The sequence below is a fragment of the Urocampus carinirostris genome, chromosome 6 (genome assembly GCF_059441175.1).
Source record: "Urocampus carinirostris isolate Australia breed hairy pipefish chromosome 6, RoL_Ucar_1.0, whole genome shotgun sequence".
NCBI classification, from domain to species: Eukaryota; Metazoa; Chordata; class Actinopteri; order Syngnathiformes; family Syngnathidae; genus Urocampus; species Urocampus carinirostris.
The window spans coordinates 16,845,121-16,865,297 of record NC_142354.1 but is presented as its reverse complement, the minus strand read 5'-3'; the positions used below and the strand labels follow the sequence as shown (position 1 = coordinate 16,865,297).

Genomic DNA, 20,177 nt, shown 5'->3' with positions numbered 1-20,177 from the left:
TTATCTTTATAGAGCATATTACTTTATGAAATGTTGATTTTTTTTGTATGAAACAATACAGGTTACTTATACAAGCCTTAAACATACTTATATAAACCTTAAATATACAAAATGTAAATATAGCACTCAAGCATCTTGAAAACAAATTCAACTTACGAACGATCGTTTGTAAGTAGGGGAGCGTCTGTACTTCAGAGAAAGGACAGCACAGTAACTGGTCATTTCATTCAGTTTTTAAAATTGGACAAATGCAAAGGCGACTCAATAGGATAATTTTGACTAGTGTTGTCCACTGTTTGGCGTTGCTATCGGCCAATGGTGTTCCTGTTCTTTGATTACCACACACCTTAGGGCTGATTACTTTTTTGTAACCTTGAAGATTTGTTAAAAAGAAGGGGCTCAGAGAAAGGCTCTAGAAGGGTAATACAATTCTCTTATCAGAAGGTCCTCCTCCCGGTCCTTTGTTCAAAATCCATTGATGTCTTCTCTCCCTGTTATGCTTGTCTAATTGCATTTTAAGTAAACAGTAATAGTTTATGAATGAACTACTTTTTGTGATAATACCAGATGTCATCATTTTAATTTATGTTTTATGAAATAAATTATTTTAATTTGAATTAATTTCTGTATCTTTTTATGAAACTCTAGCTCTTACTGTAGTCTACGCCTTATAGTCCAGTGCGCCTTAAATATGAAAAATATACCACAAAAGACTTTTTCGGGAAGTGCAGAAATGATGGTAGTACAATCGCCTATCCTCTGAGCAAACAGCTTAGGATAAGATCCCACTGAGTGACAGTGTGAATGCGAGAGTGAATCGCCGCCTGCCTCGCTACATTCCCTGTGATTGACTGCTGACCAATTCAGGTTGTAATCTACCTTTCGCCAGATGATGCCTGGAACGACTCAGCTCCCTGTGACCCTTAATAGGTGAAACAGCACTGAAAACTTAAATGTCGTTATAAAGCCGGTATTATTTAAAACATCGCTTGAACCAAATTTGGCGTACCTAACGTTACCGCCCGTGAACGGATGTTAAACTGCTCCAGTCATTCTTTCATAACCAGCGGGCTCTTGACTTTAGCGGCGACCTCAGCCCCCAGAAGTTCCTCTACGATGGCCAGTGCAAATTCGAAACTGGTTCCGGGCCCGCGGCTGGTGATGTAATGGTTGTCCTTCTGCACCCGAGCCTCGGAATATTTATAGTGATCTAAAAAAAGACAAAAAGAAAATACTTGGGATGGAGATGAAGGGGGAGACGCGTGCAACAGGCGGAGAAGGCCTGTGGACTACCACACAAGAAGGGTTACCACATGCCCATGTGAATGACCTAGTTTCTTACAGTTAGACTACTGAAAATGCATTCACCCCTGAAATGGTTCATAGTTGCTAACTGTATTAGAGTGCCACCTGCTGTTGTTTACATATCCAAGTATACTATAACGTATTACTACTATTAAAGGTCTGATATTTTCACTATCCATTGTAACAACCATTGAATGTACAGTAAACTGTTGTTTTCCCCACGCGTTACGTTCCAAAAACAACCCGTAATAGGAAAAATCTGGAAAATAGAAACCTTATTTTTTTACAATTATTATACAATTAAATGCTTCTAATGTACATTGAAACAAAATAACCTACCATTTTACAGGCCCGAGAATTTTTTTTACAAATAGAAGTATTTTAGAAAGTTTTTTTAAGAACAGTTTCTTTCATCAACAATGTGAACTGACAGCTTCGAACAGCAAAGATTAGCCCTGCCCAACGCCACCCGAGTAATCGAATTGAACAGGAGAAAATGAAAAATGATTACGAAAATGGGCAGCACGGCGGCGCAGTGGTTAGCGCTTGTGCGGCACAGTTAATGTCTCGGGAACCTGTCGTGGGTTTAAATCCAGCTCCAGACTTCCTGTGCGGAGTTTGTATGTTCTCCCCGTGCTTGCGTGGCTTTTCTCCGGGCACTCCGGTTTCCTCCCACATTCCAAAAACATGCATTTCAGGTGAATTGGCCGGTCCAAATTGTCCGTAGGTGTGAATGAGCGAATGAGTTGTCTGTCCCTGTGTGCCCTGCGACTGGCTGGCAAACAGTTCAGGGTGTCCCCTGCCCACTGCCCGCAGATGGCTGGGATGGGCTCCAGCCCCACCCGCGACCCTAATGAGGAGAAGCGGTACGGCTAATGAGATGAGATGATATGAGATTATGAAAAAAAAATTACTGAAGTACAGTCGGACAGATGGTGACTCAGGTGTAATTTGCTGTTCTTCTGAATGACCCAATGCATCCTGACTCCTCCGCTCGACAGCATTTATTCTTCTCAAATACGTGGTTTCAGGAGTGTTCTTTCCAGAGGAAAACATAGTGGTGGGCAGATATTGTTGAAGTCGTCCTTATGTTTTGGTCTTTCTAGTATATGGTACGAACGGAAGATTACTTAATTCCGTAATGCCGACCAACAGCTGAGCTTTGACCTTCTCAAGGTTATCTTTATCTGTGATAGAGGTTGACCGATTATGGTGCGGGCCGATATTTAAGAATTTACCAGATATCGGTATCAGCATTATTTTTTCCCAAAGTGCAGACCAACACCAATTTTCAGTGGGATGGAGCATAGACTAAAATGACATTTGCTGCTGGCAAATGTGTTTAATATACTAGAATGTGTTTTCCTATTAATTCATAGAGATAGATATCCTAAGATACTATTAGATATATATATATATATATATATATATATATATATATATATATATATATATCTCATATTTTTGCGGGGAAAACATATTTCCCCCAAATAAGATTAATAACTTTGGGAGGTCATAAACAAACATTGCATACAATTATTTGTGTGTCTAATTATACAAATGGTATTATCTTTGTCTGAATTCTGCAAATAAATTATTTTAGTAGAGTAATTCTACTAAAAGTGTAAAAAAATAGTATAGAAAAACTACAAAAATATAAAGACAGTAATACTAAAAAAAAGGCTACTACAGAAACACTACCAAAAATGTTAGCACAGCAATATTACCAAACTACTACATAAATACCATAAAACATACAATAGAAATACTACAAAATACCAGTACAGTAATACTACACAAATACTACAAAAATACTACAACAAGTATGGTATGGTTAGAAAAATACTACAAAAGGTATCCAATTGAGTGCTCAAAACAAGAACTTAATTTACTGTTGTAATTTAATTTATAGTGTATCAAAACCAATTTGATAAAAGGATTTTTTTAAAAACAAATTTAAAAAGAAATACGTCTGGCACATGTACAGTGAAGAAAATACGCATTTGAACACCCTGCTATTTTGCCATTTCTCCCACTTAGAAATCATGGAGGGGTCTGGAATTTTCATCGTAGGTGCATGTCCACTGTGAGAGAGATAAACTAAAATGAAAAATTCGGAAATCACAATGCATGACTTTTTAACGATTTTTTGTGTGATACAGCTGCAAATAAGTATGTTTAGTTTGCCCACCACTCCTTTCGAGGAAATATTTGGTATAATTACTACAACATTATATTATGTCTATATATTTAATTATATAAACAGCTTTCTGAAGTATCTTAGATTTTACAAGGTTTTGGGGTGATGGCAACCCAGTGACCTGGTAGAAAAGATCAGCCCCCTGTTCTCTTTCGATACAACATTCAGAACAAAAAATGTGATGTAGCATTTTCACAATGTTTTCCTTGACAAAGAAAATGTTACCTTCAATTAATCAATTTACTTTCAACCACAATGTTAACAGTTGATATGCGGATCCAGGTGACAAGTATATAAAACACTAGAGTTTGACCGATATACGGGCGGGTTGATATTCGGCCTGGAAATGTATGAATTTGACAGATATCGGTATTTGCATTTTTTTTTTGTTCGATGAGCTGATTATTAAGTGTCAAGGGGCTGAGACACTCTTTTTGCTCCTACTCCTCTCCAGCCCTACTCCTCTCTCCTGCTACCCACCCAGCACTTTCTGAATGGATAAGCGACCGGAGGCAGAGCCACTAAAGCAGGAGGAAGATGCAGGTCAGCTAACTTGTCCCAACATGCCTGTTTTTGTGACAGAAAGGCGTGTTTGTGATTAAGAGATAGCGCCAAATGTGTAGTTGTCTTGTTTTAGGGAGCTATGTTATGGTGGAGACTGATAAATTAGCTCTTATCATAACATTATTTTGCCACCAGGTCTCTAAAACAGTAGTGTTCACACTTTTCAATATGCGTATTCCATTTTTTTGTTTTAAGTTAATTTACGACATGTTGGTTATGTTGTATTTTGTTTATTCAGGATATTGTAAAACGTTTTAGGAAGCTATTTTAAGTTTGTATGTACCTTTTTCCAGTTTCTGCCAAGCCTAATTGTATTTCCTGCACTGTTAGTTTTTCGTTTAAGTTAAAAATTAGTCATGCTAGTTGTGTTAAAATTCCAATTTATTTAATGTATAAGGTTTCAGAAAGCCATCAAGGTTTCATTTGAATTTATAACAAATATTCCTTTTTTATTTTTGCATTATTACGAATTTTATACGCCCATTTTTAAGCTTTTACGGCTCCAAATATCGCTTATCGGCCTCCTCTTAATACTAATACCGTATTTTCACGACTATAAGGCGCACCGGGTTATAAGGCGTACCCCCCAAAAATATTTTTTGTCATATATTTCTCATACATAAGGCGCACCGGACTATAAGGCGCTACAGTGGGAACGTCAACAAAACAGTCAGATAGTTTAGTCAAATCTTATTAAACCCTTAACATTCCGACAGCTCATCAAGATCAGTCTGAGATAAAGTCAGGGAAGCTCACCAAAGTTGTCTTGCAGAACATCACCTTCAATAATAATACGCAGAGTGTAGTAAATCCAACTGTGTACACACTCCAAAACACGCAACAATAAATAGGGAAATAAAACAAAAAATCCGCTGAGAAGCATCTGCATCGATAGACGTTGCTTGTTACTGTCTGTTTAGCCCCATAAATCCCGTTTACAAAAACAGACTAGTAAAAAAAATTTTTCTCCATGCCGTAGAGCAACCTAACGCCAATTGCAGGCTTTGTTTTGCCCCCGTTTTAGCCTATGTGAGCCTGTAAATGCTAAAAAGGACCCGCCTCCTTTACCCCCGAATAACTTTTGCCAATGGTGACGGATTCAAATGATGATTGACACATTGGTCAGGAAATGAAACGCCGGTATATACATCCCAGAATACACTGCAGACTTCGCCTACGGGGGGAAATCTAGTTGGCGGCTGCTTGCCTTAGTTGCAAGACCTTGCGACTCAATATTGATCCATATATAAGGCGCACTGCATTATAAGGTGCATGGTCAGCTTTTGAAAAAAAAAAAAAAAAAGGCTTTGAGGTGCGCCTTACAATTGTGAAAATACGGTTCTCTGTATCGTCACTGAAAAATTCATATGGGTAAACCCTACAAAATACATTTCTTAATATCCAATGGGTCAAAAAATACTAACTTGTGGGCCATGAATGATCCCCAAGGCGAAGTTTGGTGCATAAGTGCATTTTAGTTGAGTGCCGCGATTGTTTTGTCGCGTAAGTATTTACCACCGTGCTGATTCTAATCTACTCGCGCCTTCAAGGAAATACATTTTGCAGTTTTGTTGAGCACCTCGTCAGATCCTGCGGCAAAGTACGATTGTGTTAGCTGCCTTATCTGTAACCCTTCGGAATTAGGTTTGTTGATTTTTATCTCACCCCCAGCCATCATCTTGTCCTTCATAGCCGGATGTGTGGTGACGGTGCTGCCGTAGCCGATGCCGTGCGCCAGAAGAGCTGTGGGACCTGCGGCGGGAAGCCAAGCAAAGCTGTTAGGGTTCATTAATGTTGTGCTGTCGTAAAATGACTCATCACAAGCCGTTTGTGTTATGTGCTGCTGGCCAGTGCTTTATCCGAATGTCATTGGGATGCTAGCTAGCAGGAGAGCCAACGATATTATGCAAAACTGATAAAACACTCAAACCCGTAAACAAACTCACAATCTATTCTGTGACACAGATTAATTGCGATCAACCTGTAAACCACTCACTGGTGTAAAAATCTATGACGCTTATAACTGAATGAGTTGATGCGTTCAATGCCATTGACGGCAATATATGTCACATATCCAGTATTTGATAGTAGGCTGACAGTGGATGGGTTACTTTAAATTTCAGACTACAGAGTGCACTTGATTAAAATCCGCATGCTCCAATGTAAAAACGAAACTCAATTTTTACTCCCTACGAGCCACAGAGGATTTAAAGCAGCCGGCTTTAACAGTCATGAAAGTGATCTTATTCACGTCCATTTCTCATACTTTGAGCCTAGTGCCAACAGCATGGGGAATTTCATGTCGATACATTAAGCTTCAGAACCCAACGGTGCTTTAATCCCGCACACATCATTTTTAGCTTCGACGTTTTCAGTCCTTCTCGGTGTTTTTTGAACCGATGTGATTTCAGATCATGTGACCATTCAAGATGGCGGTTACAAGACTAGCACATATTTACAAATGCGCCGAAAGAAAATGCGGATAACGGCTGTATCATGTAAAATGTGAGCCCTATATATTGTAAGACGACAGTGCCAAGGCAACCATTCTGTGGAGAATAGTGCCAGATTGCAACACAGACTTGTCTTTTTGTGTTGTTGAGATTGGTGGTTGCCACAGTAACGGACCATATTTCATTCGCTTTTTATCGTTCCTCACATATTAAAAGAAACTTCAACAACGTGACATTGACACTGATGATTCAAAATAAGAAACTGAGCGTCCAATTTGGATGTATAAATTGAAAACTTGATTTGTGGCTGAAAAAGTTTAAATGTAGGGAGATTGCAGAAAGATATGAAAAAAGTATTGTGAAACCTCCAGTTTTGTTCCTGTTATGTATACGTAAATAATGTTGGCAAAAACATTGACTAATTTCTCTCAAAAGAACATTATACATTTTTCCAGATGTCACTGCGGTGTTTTGTATGAGCTCGCAGTTTTCCTTGGGGCTGCCACAAAAAAGAAAAAAAAGAATAAGCCACACAATATTTAAAGCCGCAATTATGTTTAAAATGTAGCAAAGGGTTGTAATCTGGAACTAGGGTAATTAACCATTTAAACTCACTCATTTGCCGGATGCAGGAAGCAGCACTAGGAAAGTGGGCTTCCTTGATGTGTGGACAGAGATCAAATCAAAGCCACTCTTGCCATCTAAATGGTGATTTATCACATTGAAATCATTCCCAGAGGCTTGATACTTTTAGGGCAGATCTGCCTTTAGAACCCAAGGCTTTAGAAAGGGTTGGACTTTCTTATATGAAAGTTTCTCTCCCTGTCCGTCTTGCAAGTTCGAAATCTATGCAGGGGTGGCCAACCTGGTCCTGGAGAGCCGCATGTCCTGCATGATTTGGAGGTTTCTCTGCTCCAACACAGGTGATGCCTGTTATCAGCTTGTTGGCAAGCTTTGTGAGAGCTTGATAGTGATCCATGTGATTAGAATCACAGCATTGGAGCAGAGAAACTCCAAACACATGCAGGACATGGGCTCTCGAGGACCGGCTTGGCCGCCCCTGATGATTATCGTCTTCTCTCCTTATTTTGAGTGTCTACTAAACTTTAAACTTCAGAGTAAGCCTCATGTCCTGCAAAATAAATACATTTTTTGACCTATGAGTATTTTAAAAAGTGAAATATTTATAATTATGTATTTTTGCTTAATATTTACATAAATATGTTTTTAAGATGAGTTAAGATTGTTTTTTTAACCACACAAAGACCCTATTAGTATCTCAAATAGAATTTTCCTTTTTACAGCACAATAAAAGCTATTGCTAAACCAAGGTTAAAGTTGGCAAACGTAATATAAAATTGTGACTTTGATGCTAATATTTTGCTCTTTCATTTCTAACATTTCTAAAGCGATCTACTTCAACAAAGCATTTAATTGACATTTAAGAAAGGATAATTATTTTGCGATCAAAAACCAATTTAAATGCAGTCATTGGACCGACACAATTCATTAAGTTAACCTCAATCGAACATTTCAAAGTCAAGATTTTTTTTTAATATATATACATGTTTTAAAATACCTTAAATACACCGTGTTATATAAAAACATATACACATTTACTTAGTCTGATTAAAAAAAATGTTTGACTCGTTTCTTTTGAAATGAAAGTGGAACAAGAAAGCTTGATGTGGTTGTGAAAAATGGTTGGATCGCTTTATTTCGGCCACTTTTTCCCACGAAGGAGGACCTCTTGAAACGCATCTTTCAAAAGTAAGTAAAACACAACTTTATTTATCTTTATAGAGCATATTATTTTATGAAATGGTTATTTTTTAGTACAAAACAATACAGGTTACTTTTACAAGCCTTAAACAAACAAAATATATCACTGAAGAAACTTACGAGCAAATTCAACTTACGATGTTGTTCGTAAATAGGGCATTGTCTGTACACATAGTAATCTAAAAGTGTTGTCACATTTTATAAATGTCATTTACTCAGTGAATTGTTATTATACTCATTATTAACTCATTCAATCCTGGTTCTCTTTTTCAAAAAGTAATAAGCTCTGTTGAAGAGTTAACTGCCTATATGTGTCTATATCTCACAGCTCTCACCACACTGCTTCACTAAGCCTGCCTGCCATTTGGAGCTGCCTACACTTACTCATTGACTGGATTCAGGAAGCAGCACTAGGAAGTTGGGCTTCCTTGATGTGTGGACAGAGATCAAATCAAAGCCACTCCTACCCATCTAATGGTGATTTATCACATTGAAATCATTCCCACAGGCTTGATACTTACTGATTAGTAGTGCCAAACCCTTTATATATATTTTTTTCCGATAAGTAAAACAAGGAAAATGTATTTTTATCTTTCGGCGCTCAGGGAAAATGCGTCTAAAATTGTATTTTCATTTACGGCATTCAATATGTTAAAAATAACAGCCTCATTATAATCCTGCTTCTTCACTTAAACACTGCACCACAATAGAAAAGAGAAAATGTGGTGGAGGAGTGGCCAAAGACTGCTGCATTACCTTTGGCAAAGGAAAATCACTGCAGTGAGCTCATCGAAAAACTGTTAATAAATAGAAAGTTATTGATTATGCCCCTTGGCGGCAGTCCCATGCAGTCTAATTATTACACTTTGTACTGGCAGGACTGCAGACTGCAAAGGACTCCTATTACAGCTAATCCAACCAACCCAAAAGAACGGAAGTCTCGTAGACAAACAGACATTAGAGATGGGCGTGTTTCATTAAATTGATTGCATATGGTGTATGCCAATTTAATGCACGCAAACAACATTAGTCACGCACAAAAAGCAGAAATAAATCCTAAGCCAGGGTCACTTGCCAGCTAGGGATTCTCTTACTGGCGGCTTCATTAAACTGCCAATTCCTGTGAGTGTTGCAGCCATTTATAGGACATCCTTCAATCTACTTTGCCTTGGCCCCTCGAAAAATGTCCTTCTGGTGTCCTTTCTCTCTACAATGATCTGAAGTAAAATGTTTTCACATAAAAGGACAGACCTTAAATAATGAAAATCTTAGGAAAGTAGACCAGGGATGCTTGCAACCATTTATCATGCGAGTTAACTCACAAATGACTACCATATTTTCACAACCATAAGGCCACATAAAAGTCTTAGATTTTCTTCAAATTGTACAGATCGCCTCACCGTGCAGCGCGCTCTGTGTGTGATGTAAAGTGGCCGCCGTAGACTGGGCAAGAAAATGGGGGGGGAAATTGTGCATTTTGGTCACTTTGAGTCTCCATAGTTTTGTATTCTTACTTGCACCAGTTTTTGGTTACACAATACAGAAACATATAGTGGTCAAATAATACACATTGTCCCTTTAATGTAAGTAAAGCCCCTGCAAATTATATCATTTATACTTTTTCACATTAGTTCATATATAGTTTCACATTGAATCTTAATGGTTTTATAGATCTTATTCTGTGTAGCAATATAAATATATACATATATATATATATATATATATATATATATATATATATATATTTGAGAAGATTGAAATGTTTTGAATCAGAGGTTTTCTTGTGGAAAACCTGATTTGGTCAAGTTTCACACGGACCCGAGCTCCAGATCAGTGCTAGGAATCAAGGAATTTAAGAAAGTGGAGTATATCCGTTCACATTTTTGTTGTTTTCCTTTTTTAATCTTGCGTTTTTCAAGGAAAATAGTTATAAGAATGCTATAATTTTGGGGTGTGCTTAGGTTGAATTTGGGGGTGCTTGAACACCCCCCAAAACAGGCTGGTTACGGCTTATGTGTAAAAGTTCACAGTAGATTGAAAGAGAACGCGACGGGGTTTGCATGAGTCAACTACTTCCTCCGCCTTCACCCCTCCAAGGAACGTAGGAGTGCAGCGCAGAAACAAAACCATGTTTATCGTCCAATCAACTATACATAAACATGTTAATTCACCAATAAACCAATTAACACAAATAGCGAGAGGACGAAAAAAAACAGTAAGCGAAAACACTAGCGCATTTTCTCTATTATATGTATTGACTCCATCAATCAAACAACAAACTATAAATCCTTTAAAAAAAAAACGCAGTGTCTTACGATTACACATTCGCAGTGCGTCACATCGCGATTTCAATTAGATTTGATTAATCCTGCAGCCCTACTAGCCACCTCCCACTAGGAGGATATGGCTTCGGTACATAGATAGATAGGGTATACAGACACTACTACCCTACTTAAGAACATTTAACTTACGAAAAACAGTAGAGACGATCATTTTATTGAGATGTCGGAAAATATCCGGACAGTGCTGTAAGTTAGATTTTGTATTGTGTGCACCTTTTCTTGAATAGAAGACAGTACTGCAGTGCTTTTATCCGCCGCTATCGGCCTGTGGTGGCGCTGTGAGAGGTCACCCAGCATCCACCCCGAAGAAGAGATCTGGCTTCTACTTCCTAGTTTGTGTGTAAACATACTACGTGTACTGTATCTCTAGTGCGCTAGGAACTTTGACGTTCATCCATTCAATATGGTTAGTGTGAAGTGTAATTAGAGGCGAGCCGTTTCTTTTGAAATGAAAGTGAAATAAGAAAGCTTGATGCGGTTGAGAAAATGGTTGGATCACTTTTTTTTCGTCCACTTTCTACCTCTTGAAGCCCACCTTCCAAAAGTAAATTGAACTTAACTTTATCTTTATAGAGCATATTATTTTATGAAATGTTTATTTTTTAGTACAAAACAATACAGGTTACTTATACAAGCCTTAAACATAGTTATTTAAATCCTATACATACAAAATATAGTACTGAAGCAAATTGACAACAAATTCAACTTACAAACGATCGTCTGTAACCTATCTTGTTCGTAAGCAGGGGAGCGTCGGTACCTTAAACTTTACCCATGCTGTTTCACAAAATGTTCTGATTGAACCATGTTTTTCCCGTGGGACCCTAATTAATGTTGTTTCCTATTTACCATACACTTCACCTTTTTATTTGTTTTCTCCATGCCACACTCTAAATCATTGTTTAACAATTTCATCAGAAATGTTGTAAATAGCATACATGCATTTTAATATCATCTATCTGCACTCAAGAATTGAATGACGAATGCCTCGTGGTGAGATGTTTTTGACTCCAAGTTGGTGATAATAACTACAGCATGCAAAACGTGAAAATACAAGAGAAACTCTCGTCTGTTTGTTTTGCATGTTGACTGCACCTGCACAGATGGCCGCAATAAGGCCTTTCCTGCCATCTTGTTCTTTCAGCACCTCCTTCACAGCAGGAGACTGCATGAGAGAAAAAGAAGTGAATATCAAAGAGTGGATGAAGCAGCTGCACAGTGAATCACATGCAGAACAGGCTGTATAGTGAATTCAACATTTGTTAATTTGCATACATCCCTTTTTCCGGAAGGAAGGCGGAGACTATTCCTCTAATGCTGAGAATCAGGTCTATTGACTGCCTTTGTGTCAAGGCTTAATCAAGTTTATACAATGGCGCCCTCTGTCGGTACTCGCTTGACAATACCAATCTTTAACCCCGGCAAACCCTTTTTTCCCTTTGGAAAATTAATAACCGTTGGTTCTTTAGGGTTAACATATTTTTAACGACTGTTTTCATTGAAAATGGCAATAATGTAATACCAATACGAATGTAAACATTTTCAAAGGAACAAGGAGTGCTTCAGGAATACACAGGAAAAAATATAATAAAGTAACAAAAATATAATAATTAAGACATGTGAACACAAGGAGGATATTCTTAATCATATTTAGATATTACTTGCACGTATGGAATGTCTATCATATTTAAATATTTTACTACAACAAAAATGTTGACACAAAATTCTTAAGTGGGTTTACATATTTGATATTATTTTTTTTGCTATACATGATAAGAGATGTATTGCGCGGTTATCGTTCTTATTTTGTATGTTAACAGGGTTCCTACAGCTTAAGGCAAGGTGAGAGCGAAGAAGAGAACCATGAGCGGTCTCCATTCGGGCCTCGGTGCTGTGGAATGCTCTGCCCCCTGAGATTTGATCTGCAACCTCAGTGGAACTGTTTGAATCTAGGCTTAAAACACACTTATATTCTAGAGCAGACCTGGGCACTCCGGTCCTGGAGGGCCGTATGTTCTGCATGATTTTTGAGGTTTCTCTGATCCAATACAGGTGATTCCAATCACCAGTATCGTTAACGAGCACTTGCTAGCTTGCTAACGAGGTTATAATTTGTATCACCTGAGTTAAAGAAGAGCAAACTTCAAAATCTGGCAGGACGTATGGCCCTCCAGGACCGGAGTGCCCAGGTCTGTTCTAGAGCTTATGGATAACCTATATTTTATGTTGACAATATCTGTGTATTATTTGTTATTGCAACATTCATTGCAGCCTGGTCATCCTGGAAGGGGGATTATCTCATGTGCAGCCCCTTTCTCAAGGTTTCTTCATTTTCCTCATACTGAGGTTTTTGAGTTTTTCCTTGCCCTCATGTAGGTTTTAGATCAGGGGATGGTGTCATAATAGTCTATAATTTGCAAAAATCCATGGTCTGTGTAGCCATTTGAGACTCCTTATCATTAAGGGCTATATAAATAAACGTGACTTGACTTTTAAAGACTTTGTAAATTCTGTTTGAAATCAAATTTAAGACCAATTCGACAAAACATTTACAATTGAACCAAACAAAACAACATGAATTACAGACAATTTTAAACAAATATCTATTTTATTTTTTATTTTAACTTCTCTTTGAAAAATCAGAGCACTCTCTTTAAAGTTTTAGGCGTGGAAAACAATACATAAAAACGATGTTTACAGTACATCATGGATACTTAGTCAAAACTGGCAGATAACTACTAAAAAAACTCTTCTGCTACATTCATGAATCATTTTTATCATGATGCATGAAAAATGACTTTAAAAATATATTTTTAGTTTAAACAAATATGCATCTCATTAATGTGTGTAAGAAAATTGAAAAGTGGATTCAAGACATTTTAATAACAATTAAGGCCTTATTTTTAGAATAATGAATTAAATGCCTTTTAAGACTTTCAATGATCCGCGGGAATCCTGATAATAAAGTACAGGTTTGTTTCATTTCTGAGGCAATATATTTTTGTTAAAGTGACCGTGTGTAATATTTAGTGCTTCCTAGTGGTACAAAAAATGTCATCAGCAAAAAACAAACAAACATCGATTTGAATACTAAGCAAAAATACCTGAACTATCATACCAATGTTAATTTTTATAAACCGTTAGAGGCCGAGAAATTTTAACACTCTCAGTGTTTTTATACAGTAAGTATTTTTAGATTTATATAACACAAACTAGAAACAACCCTAAACCTATTTGGTGAAATCCATACAAGCAATAAAGAAATTTACAGTATTATTTTTATTTCATCAGGGTTATACAGGTAAGATATACAAATATGCTCCACCAGTTTCTCACCTCTGCTAAGTTTTGCGCGCCAGGCATCCCCCCAGGTAGAAGCACGACATCGAAGGGGCCCTTAGACAGATATCACACAAGAAATCACAAAGTTTCATCTTGATTTTTCTGGTCAGGGGATGAAATCGCTTAGTCCAACCTGTTTTCTGGCATCCTCCAAGCTTGCATCTGGACAAATCATGACACCTCGGCTGCACTTCACTGGCTCTTTACCGGTAAGTCCTGCCACAATCACTGTTATCTGAAAATGTATACAGGGTTCTTACAGTTTAGGGCAGGGGTGTCCAAACTTTTCAAAAAGCGGGCCAGATTTGGTGAGCTGGAAATGTGTGAGGGCCGACTCTTCAGCCTGGCATTCTTTCAAAAATTGGATTTAAGATATTTTAATGCCTAGTAAGGCCTTATTTTTAGAATAATTAATTCAATGCCTTTTGAGAATTTTCAAGGATCCGCAGAGAGTACAAATCTGCATGTCATGGTACGGCAGGGCTCTCCAACATTTTAGAAGAGCTACGTTTACTATTTAGCGCAAAGGGCTACCAGATCAATATGCTATTTTATAATAACAACTTGTGTTATTACAATGTTGTTACTATGTTATTACCAAGTTAACTGTTGGAAATACAGTTAAATAGACTCAGTGAACCACTAGGAAAATAATTTTACTAGAAGATCACAATGACCCTGGACTGGTGAGCTATTTTTAGAACCATTTTGCGGGCTACTGAGCCGTTCTTAGGAGGCTAGCTAATGCCCGCAACACCACGTTGGTGACCCTTACAATATGACATCAGACTGACTCCAGGTCATATCTGGATTATTTTATGCACCATTCGCATAAAATGAGGCATGGTTTTGATTTCACTAGTTAAGATGATTCAGGAATAGATTTCTTTTCCCTCTGTGTGTTCGTTCCTTGTATCTGGGTTATGAGACGACAAGCAAGAAGAAATAAATCTGGAGATGAGCAGATCCCTCTAAAATCTATTTGCAGAATACTCTGGCCACAAATGATCTAGATACGATAGTTGAAGGATTTGAAAAATGCAAAGACTAAGGTGGTTTAGCACCATTCTTCTACAAAAAACGGCAGCCCAAAAGCCGATTGCAAATGTTTCACAAAATTAAACATTTAAAAGGAACCCACGGTTGAATGGAACAATGTCCAACTGACAATAGCATGTCACCCTTGGGGGAAGTACTACTCCAGCCACTCAACATTTGCCTGAGGAAATCAACTGTGTTCTGTTAACAGGAGTGAAAGCTGGACTCTAAATAAATATTGTGATTTTCCATACAGGCATTTTGGAGCCAATTAAATCTCTTCATGAACTGAAATTGATGTATCCTGTCTCTCACGGTGTATTCCACTCAAAAAGGTAAGATAATATCAAACTATTGCGCTTAAGGTCATTTCTGACAATTAAAAGAAGAATTAGTGCCGACTGTATAAATTAAGAAGCTGAATATGAATGAATGATGACAGAATATGGTTAGTGTCATAGCTTAATATTACAGGAAGATAAAAAAATAAATATGTTTAATGTACCAAAACCTTATCAGAGATACGATTATTCTTGCACTTACTTCAAAAGAGTATTGATGCAGAATATTTAGGAAACACTGGCTCTGACGTAATATATAATCAAGTGGTAGTCGCTCATTTTTAGAATAATCATTTCACATAGATGTCAATATGGACTTTCGTTTTGACAGTTGCAAAATGGCTGCAGAATGTCATTCAACTTTGACATTTTGCTTGACTGTCGTACGCTTATATCGTTACCCGGCACTCTAAACAGTGGTACAAAAAACAAATATATTATTCGCATAATCCAGATACAACTACATCATCAACGCATTGTGTGCTTAGTTATGACTACTGCATCATCTGGGAAACTTCCAGAAAATCAACATTAGCTTGCTAACTGCTCCACAAAAAAAGTAGCATGAAGACTAACCTCGGCTCTTCGCATGATGTCCACTGGGATAACAGTCTCCATTTCTTCTGCTCCATTGGAAAGAATTACTAAGGCTTTTTTCCCGGTCATGATTGGGGTTGCGGCTTGTCAAGTGCAAAACAAACAGAAACGAGGGAGCTAGTTTAGGTGCGCATAGGGTTTCGGCTAGGTTGCCAGTTTTGACGAATTTATCCCCCTTTTTGTTAAAGATGTGTTCCTTTTTACACTAGCCGCCAACTTTTGACCAAATGGACCTAGTTTGAAATCGAATTTGTTCACATAAAAATGGTAAAAATAAAAAGATAAAATCATCATGTTGACATTTGCATGTGACGCTTTCTGTATGACTCGGTAGTAGCTCTTACTTAAACGGTTTAAAATATAATGAAAATATAGTTTTTTTAACATCTGGTTTTGTTTGGAGGTAGATATGTGTCTTTATTATGCAATAAAAAATTGTTGTTTCAAACAAAACAAAATATTTTCCCAAAAGAACCCTTCACGTCATTCAAAGAAAAAAGTGTTTGAATGCAAAAAAAAAAAAAAGATTTGAAACTCAATAAATTGCATTTGAACACTATTTTCGGATTGAAAATGTTTTCTTTGATTGCAGTCATCTTTTCTGTGGTTGGCTCTTGTTTGGGTAGGACATTTGTGTCTTTATTATTCAATACAAACACACGTTGTTTTAATCAAAATATACATTTTGAATCAAAGAAAAAGAGTTCAAATGCAAAAATAAAATACAAAAATAAGATGAAGTCATTTGAAGAGTTCTATCTTTTAACGTGGTGAAAAAAAGTTTAAAGTCGTTATTTTCGATTGAATCATTTTGACAGTAGTGGGCGGGTGCTTTCCCATTGGTCAGACGTCTTTGAGTGACAAGTGTCTGCACCAACAATGTCTTTCTGACAAGGAAATCATGGCGCATACATCTGTATTTACCAACAACTTCACCACCGCATACTTACAACCGTGATTTCCTATTAGGAAGACGTCATTGGTTTGGATAACTGTCACTCAAACATCTCTGACCAATTGGGAAGCACACGGTCACTGCAGGGGTATGTGTGTCAAAATGATTCAATCGGACAAAAACGACTTCAAAACTTTTTTTGTTTTCTATTTTTGCATTTAATTGTTTTTCTTTAATTCAAAATTTATATTTTGATTGCAACAACTTTTGTTTGGATTAAATAATAAAGACAGAAATGTCCTACCCAAAACATGATCCAAACACAGAAAAGACGACTTCAATCGAAGAAAACATTTTCAATCCAAAATATAGTTTTCAAATGCAATTTCTTGAGTGAAACAGTTTTTTTTTACATGAAGGTTTTTTTGTTTGAAAATATATTGTTTAATTGAAACAACTATTTTTGAATTGAATGATAAAGACGCAAATCTACCTCCATTGTTTTGTAGTTCTTAAATAAATACGACGAGAAGACAATAAAACTGAAATAAAGTTGAGCTGTCAACGTGGTTGCAAAAACACTATTTTTTTCCAGTAGGTGGCGGCTTTGCGTTGTGTTTCGGGAGGTTGCAACGCGGAAAATAATAAACTTCATGGTCAAGTTACCCCTCAAAAGCTAAGAAACAAAGTATGGACATCTATTTTGGTGAAGGATCAGCACAAGTAATTAAGTTGATGACTGCTTTTTACTTCTACTTGAGTAATAATTTTCTGAAGTAACAGTATGTATTTATATATTGTTTGGGTCACTGGTCAAATTTAATTAAAATAAACAGAATAAATACATAAATAAACAATACGACTTGGCAGAGACAAACAGGCATATAATGGCGTGGAAGGGATTTAGGTAACAGCTTCAATGTAGGCGGAGTAAGAGTACACTTGAGTACACTTATTGTGCAGAAGTGTGGGGCAATAATTACAAAAGTTCACTACAGCCCCTTGTTATCCTCCAAAAACGTGCTATTAGAACCATACACAGGGTAGGATATCGAGATCATATTGATATTTTATTCCTGCACTCCAAATTATTAAAAGTGGATGATTTAGTAAAATTTTTCACTGCGCAACTGCTATTCAAGGTCAACAAAAATATAGTGCCAGAAAACATCCAAAATTTATTCATTCGGAAAGAGGAAAATTATAATTTAAGGGGCTGTAGTAAATTCATAATCCCAAAGGTGAGAACAACCAGGAAAATTATGTGTGTGTCTGTGTGTGGAGTCAAACTTTGGAACAATTTACAAGACAAGATCAAACAATGTCCAACTCTTCACTTGTTCAAATTTGGATACAAAAAAACATTAATAAGTTTTCATTCGTTAATTCATACATTCACTTTCTTCTTCACAAGTCTACTCAAGTATAAGTATAAAGTACAGTAATTTCAAAACACTCCTGGAAGTGCAAAACGTCTCAAAACTTACTCAAGCAAATGTAACGGAGTAAATGTAACTCCTTACTACCCACCACTGTATATATATTATTATATAACAGTGAACCTGTACATAGTTTTCATATTCTACTAACTTGCAGATCCTGACCATAAAAATACCACAAAAAGGCAGCCAAAACGTCACAAGTACATCACTTTGTTGACATAACTGAAAGTTTTTTCTGGGTTTTTTAATGCAATTTCTGTTGATGTTATTCAAAGTCAAGTCAAGTCATGTTTATTTGTATAGCCCTTAATTACAAAGAGTCTCAAAGGGCTGCACAGATCAAAGACTATTGCAAACTACAGACTATTATGACACCATCCCCTCATCTAAAACCTACATGAAGGCAAATAATACACATATTATCAACATATAATATAGTTTATTCATATGCTGTAGAGTAGAAGTGTGTTTTAAGCTTAGATTTTAACATTTCCACCGAGGTTGCAGATCAAATCTCAGGGGGAAGAGCATTCCACAGCACCGGGGCCCGAATGGAGAACGCTCTCGAACCTGCGGATCTCTTCTTGGCTCTTGGGATCACTAGTAGACCAGCGTTTTCAGGGAGCCAATGCAGGTTAGCTAAAATCGGGGTAATGTGATCAAACTTTCTTGTCTTAGTAAAGGTTTAGTTAGTAGTAACTGCACCCCCTGATTTATTATCTGCAAATCAAAAATAATTTTACTAAGGTAAAACTCAAATATTGTACTACCTGCTTTAATTTGAGGAATGGATTACTTGTATTTTTTGTTGTTCTCCACTGGTGAAGCAAATTAGATGACTTGGAAGTCGTGTGTTCTGAACACTTTCGCTTGATATTTCAAAGTACCTCATATCTAAGAATAATCTATCGGCGCATCATGTATAGTTGAAAAAATGTAATCCTGTAAAATAATCCGTAATTTAACTAAATTTACCTCTAACATGATTACGTTTTTTTCCTGTAACTGTAATGGAATTCAATTACATGTTGGTTTAAGATCAGATAATTGTGTAATTGTAATCCTGTGCAGTCCTTTGAGATATTTTTGTGATTAAGGGCTATATAAATAAATGTGACTTGACTTGACTTGTTTTCTATTTTAATTACGTAATGCTGTTACATGTATTCCATATAAAAACATTCTATCGAATTGTCTGCTCATGGAAGATGTTACTGATGTTTATGTGCAGAACGCCATTATCAAAAGTTCTTAGAAAGAGACGGAGTCACGGTATTAATGAGAGTACATTCTTGTGTGTATTTTTGGACTTGACGATGTATCACAGTTCACGGATCCCTTAACTGCCTGTGTCATCGGGACACCGCAGGAGATTTTTGGGGAGGTTGGGGGTTTGCTCATCCACATAAACCAGATAGTACTGGTGTCCATGGTTACCAGTAGCAAGAGAAGCCTCCTGATCTGACTCAGATACAGCACCTTCATCATCTGGTCGCCGTTGTTTTTAGGTGTAATACGTTAAGTAGGACTTCAGAGATGAGCCGAACTTCAGCAATGGTGGACAGCAGCCTGTGACAGTGCTGATACTAGATCCTAAATCATTGGGTAAAAACTATTTTGGTCCAAAATTTCGAGTATCATATCGTACAATACCATTAAGAATGTCTTAACAAAGCCCAACTGAGTTCAAAGAGCCCTTTTGCTTTATTTTTCATCACTCTTATATGATTATATACTTTTAGCAAAGATGTTCCGGGCAGAACGCATTACGTAAGAGGAATGGGGCACTGGGGGGTGAGTGGTCAGGATGATTATCCCCACTGTTGTTTGTGTTTCTATTTATTAGTGTAACATTAAAATTGTGAAAATATAAGAG

At 37.0% G+C, this 20,177-nt stretch overlaps 1 protein-coding gene across 1 annotated transcript; it reads right to left on the bottom strand.

The window, feature by feature from the left end:
• Positions 1-1,009: 1,009 nt before the first annotated feature.
• Positions 1,010-16,236, bottom strand: park7 (parkinson protein 7). The gene is made up of 6 exons (XM_088338070.1): positions 15,944-16,236; positions 14,122-14,223; positions 13,983-14,042; positions 11,742-11,811; positions 5,735-5,821; positions 1,010-1,210 (listed from the first exon to the last, which is right to left on the bottom strand). Exons 1-6 carry the CDS (start codon positions 16,031-16,033, stop codon positions 1,050-1,052), a joined length of 570 nt encoding a protein of 189 aa, XP_088194196.1. The 5' UTR covers positions 16,034-16,236; the 3' UTR covers positions 1,010-1,049.
• Between the last annotated feature and the right edge of the window lie 3,941 nt (positions 16,237-20,177).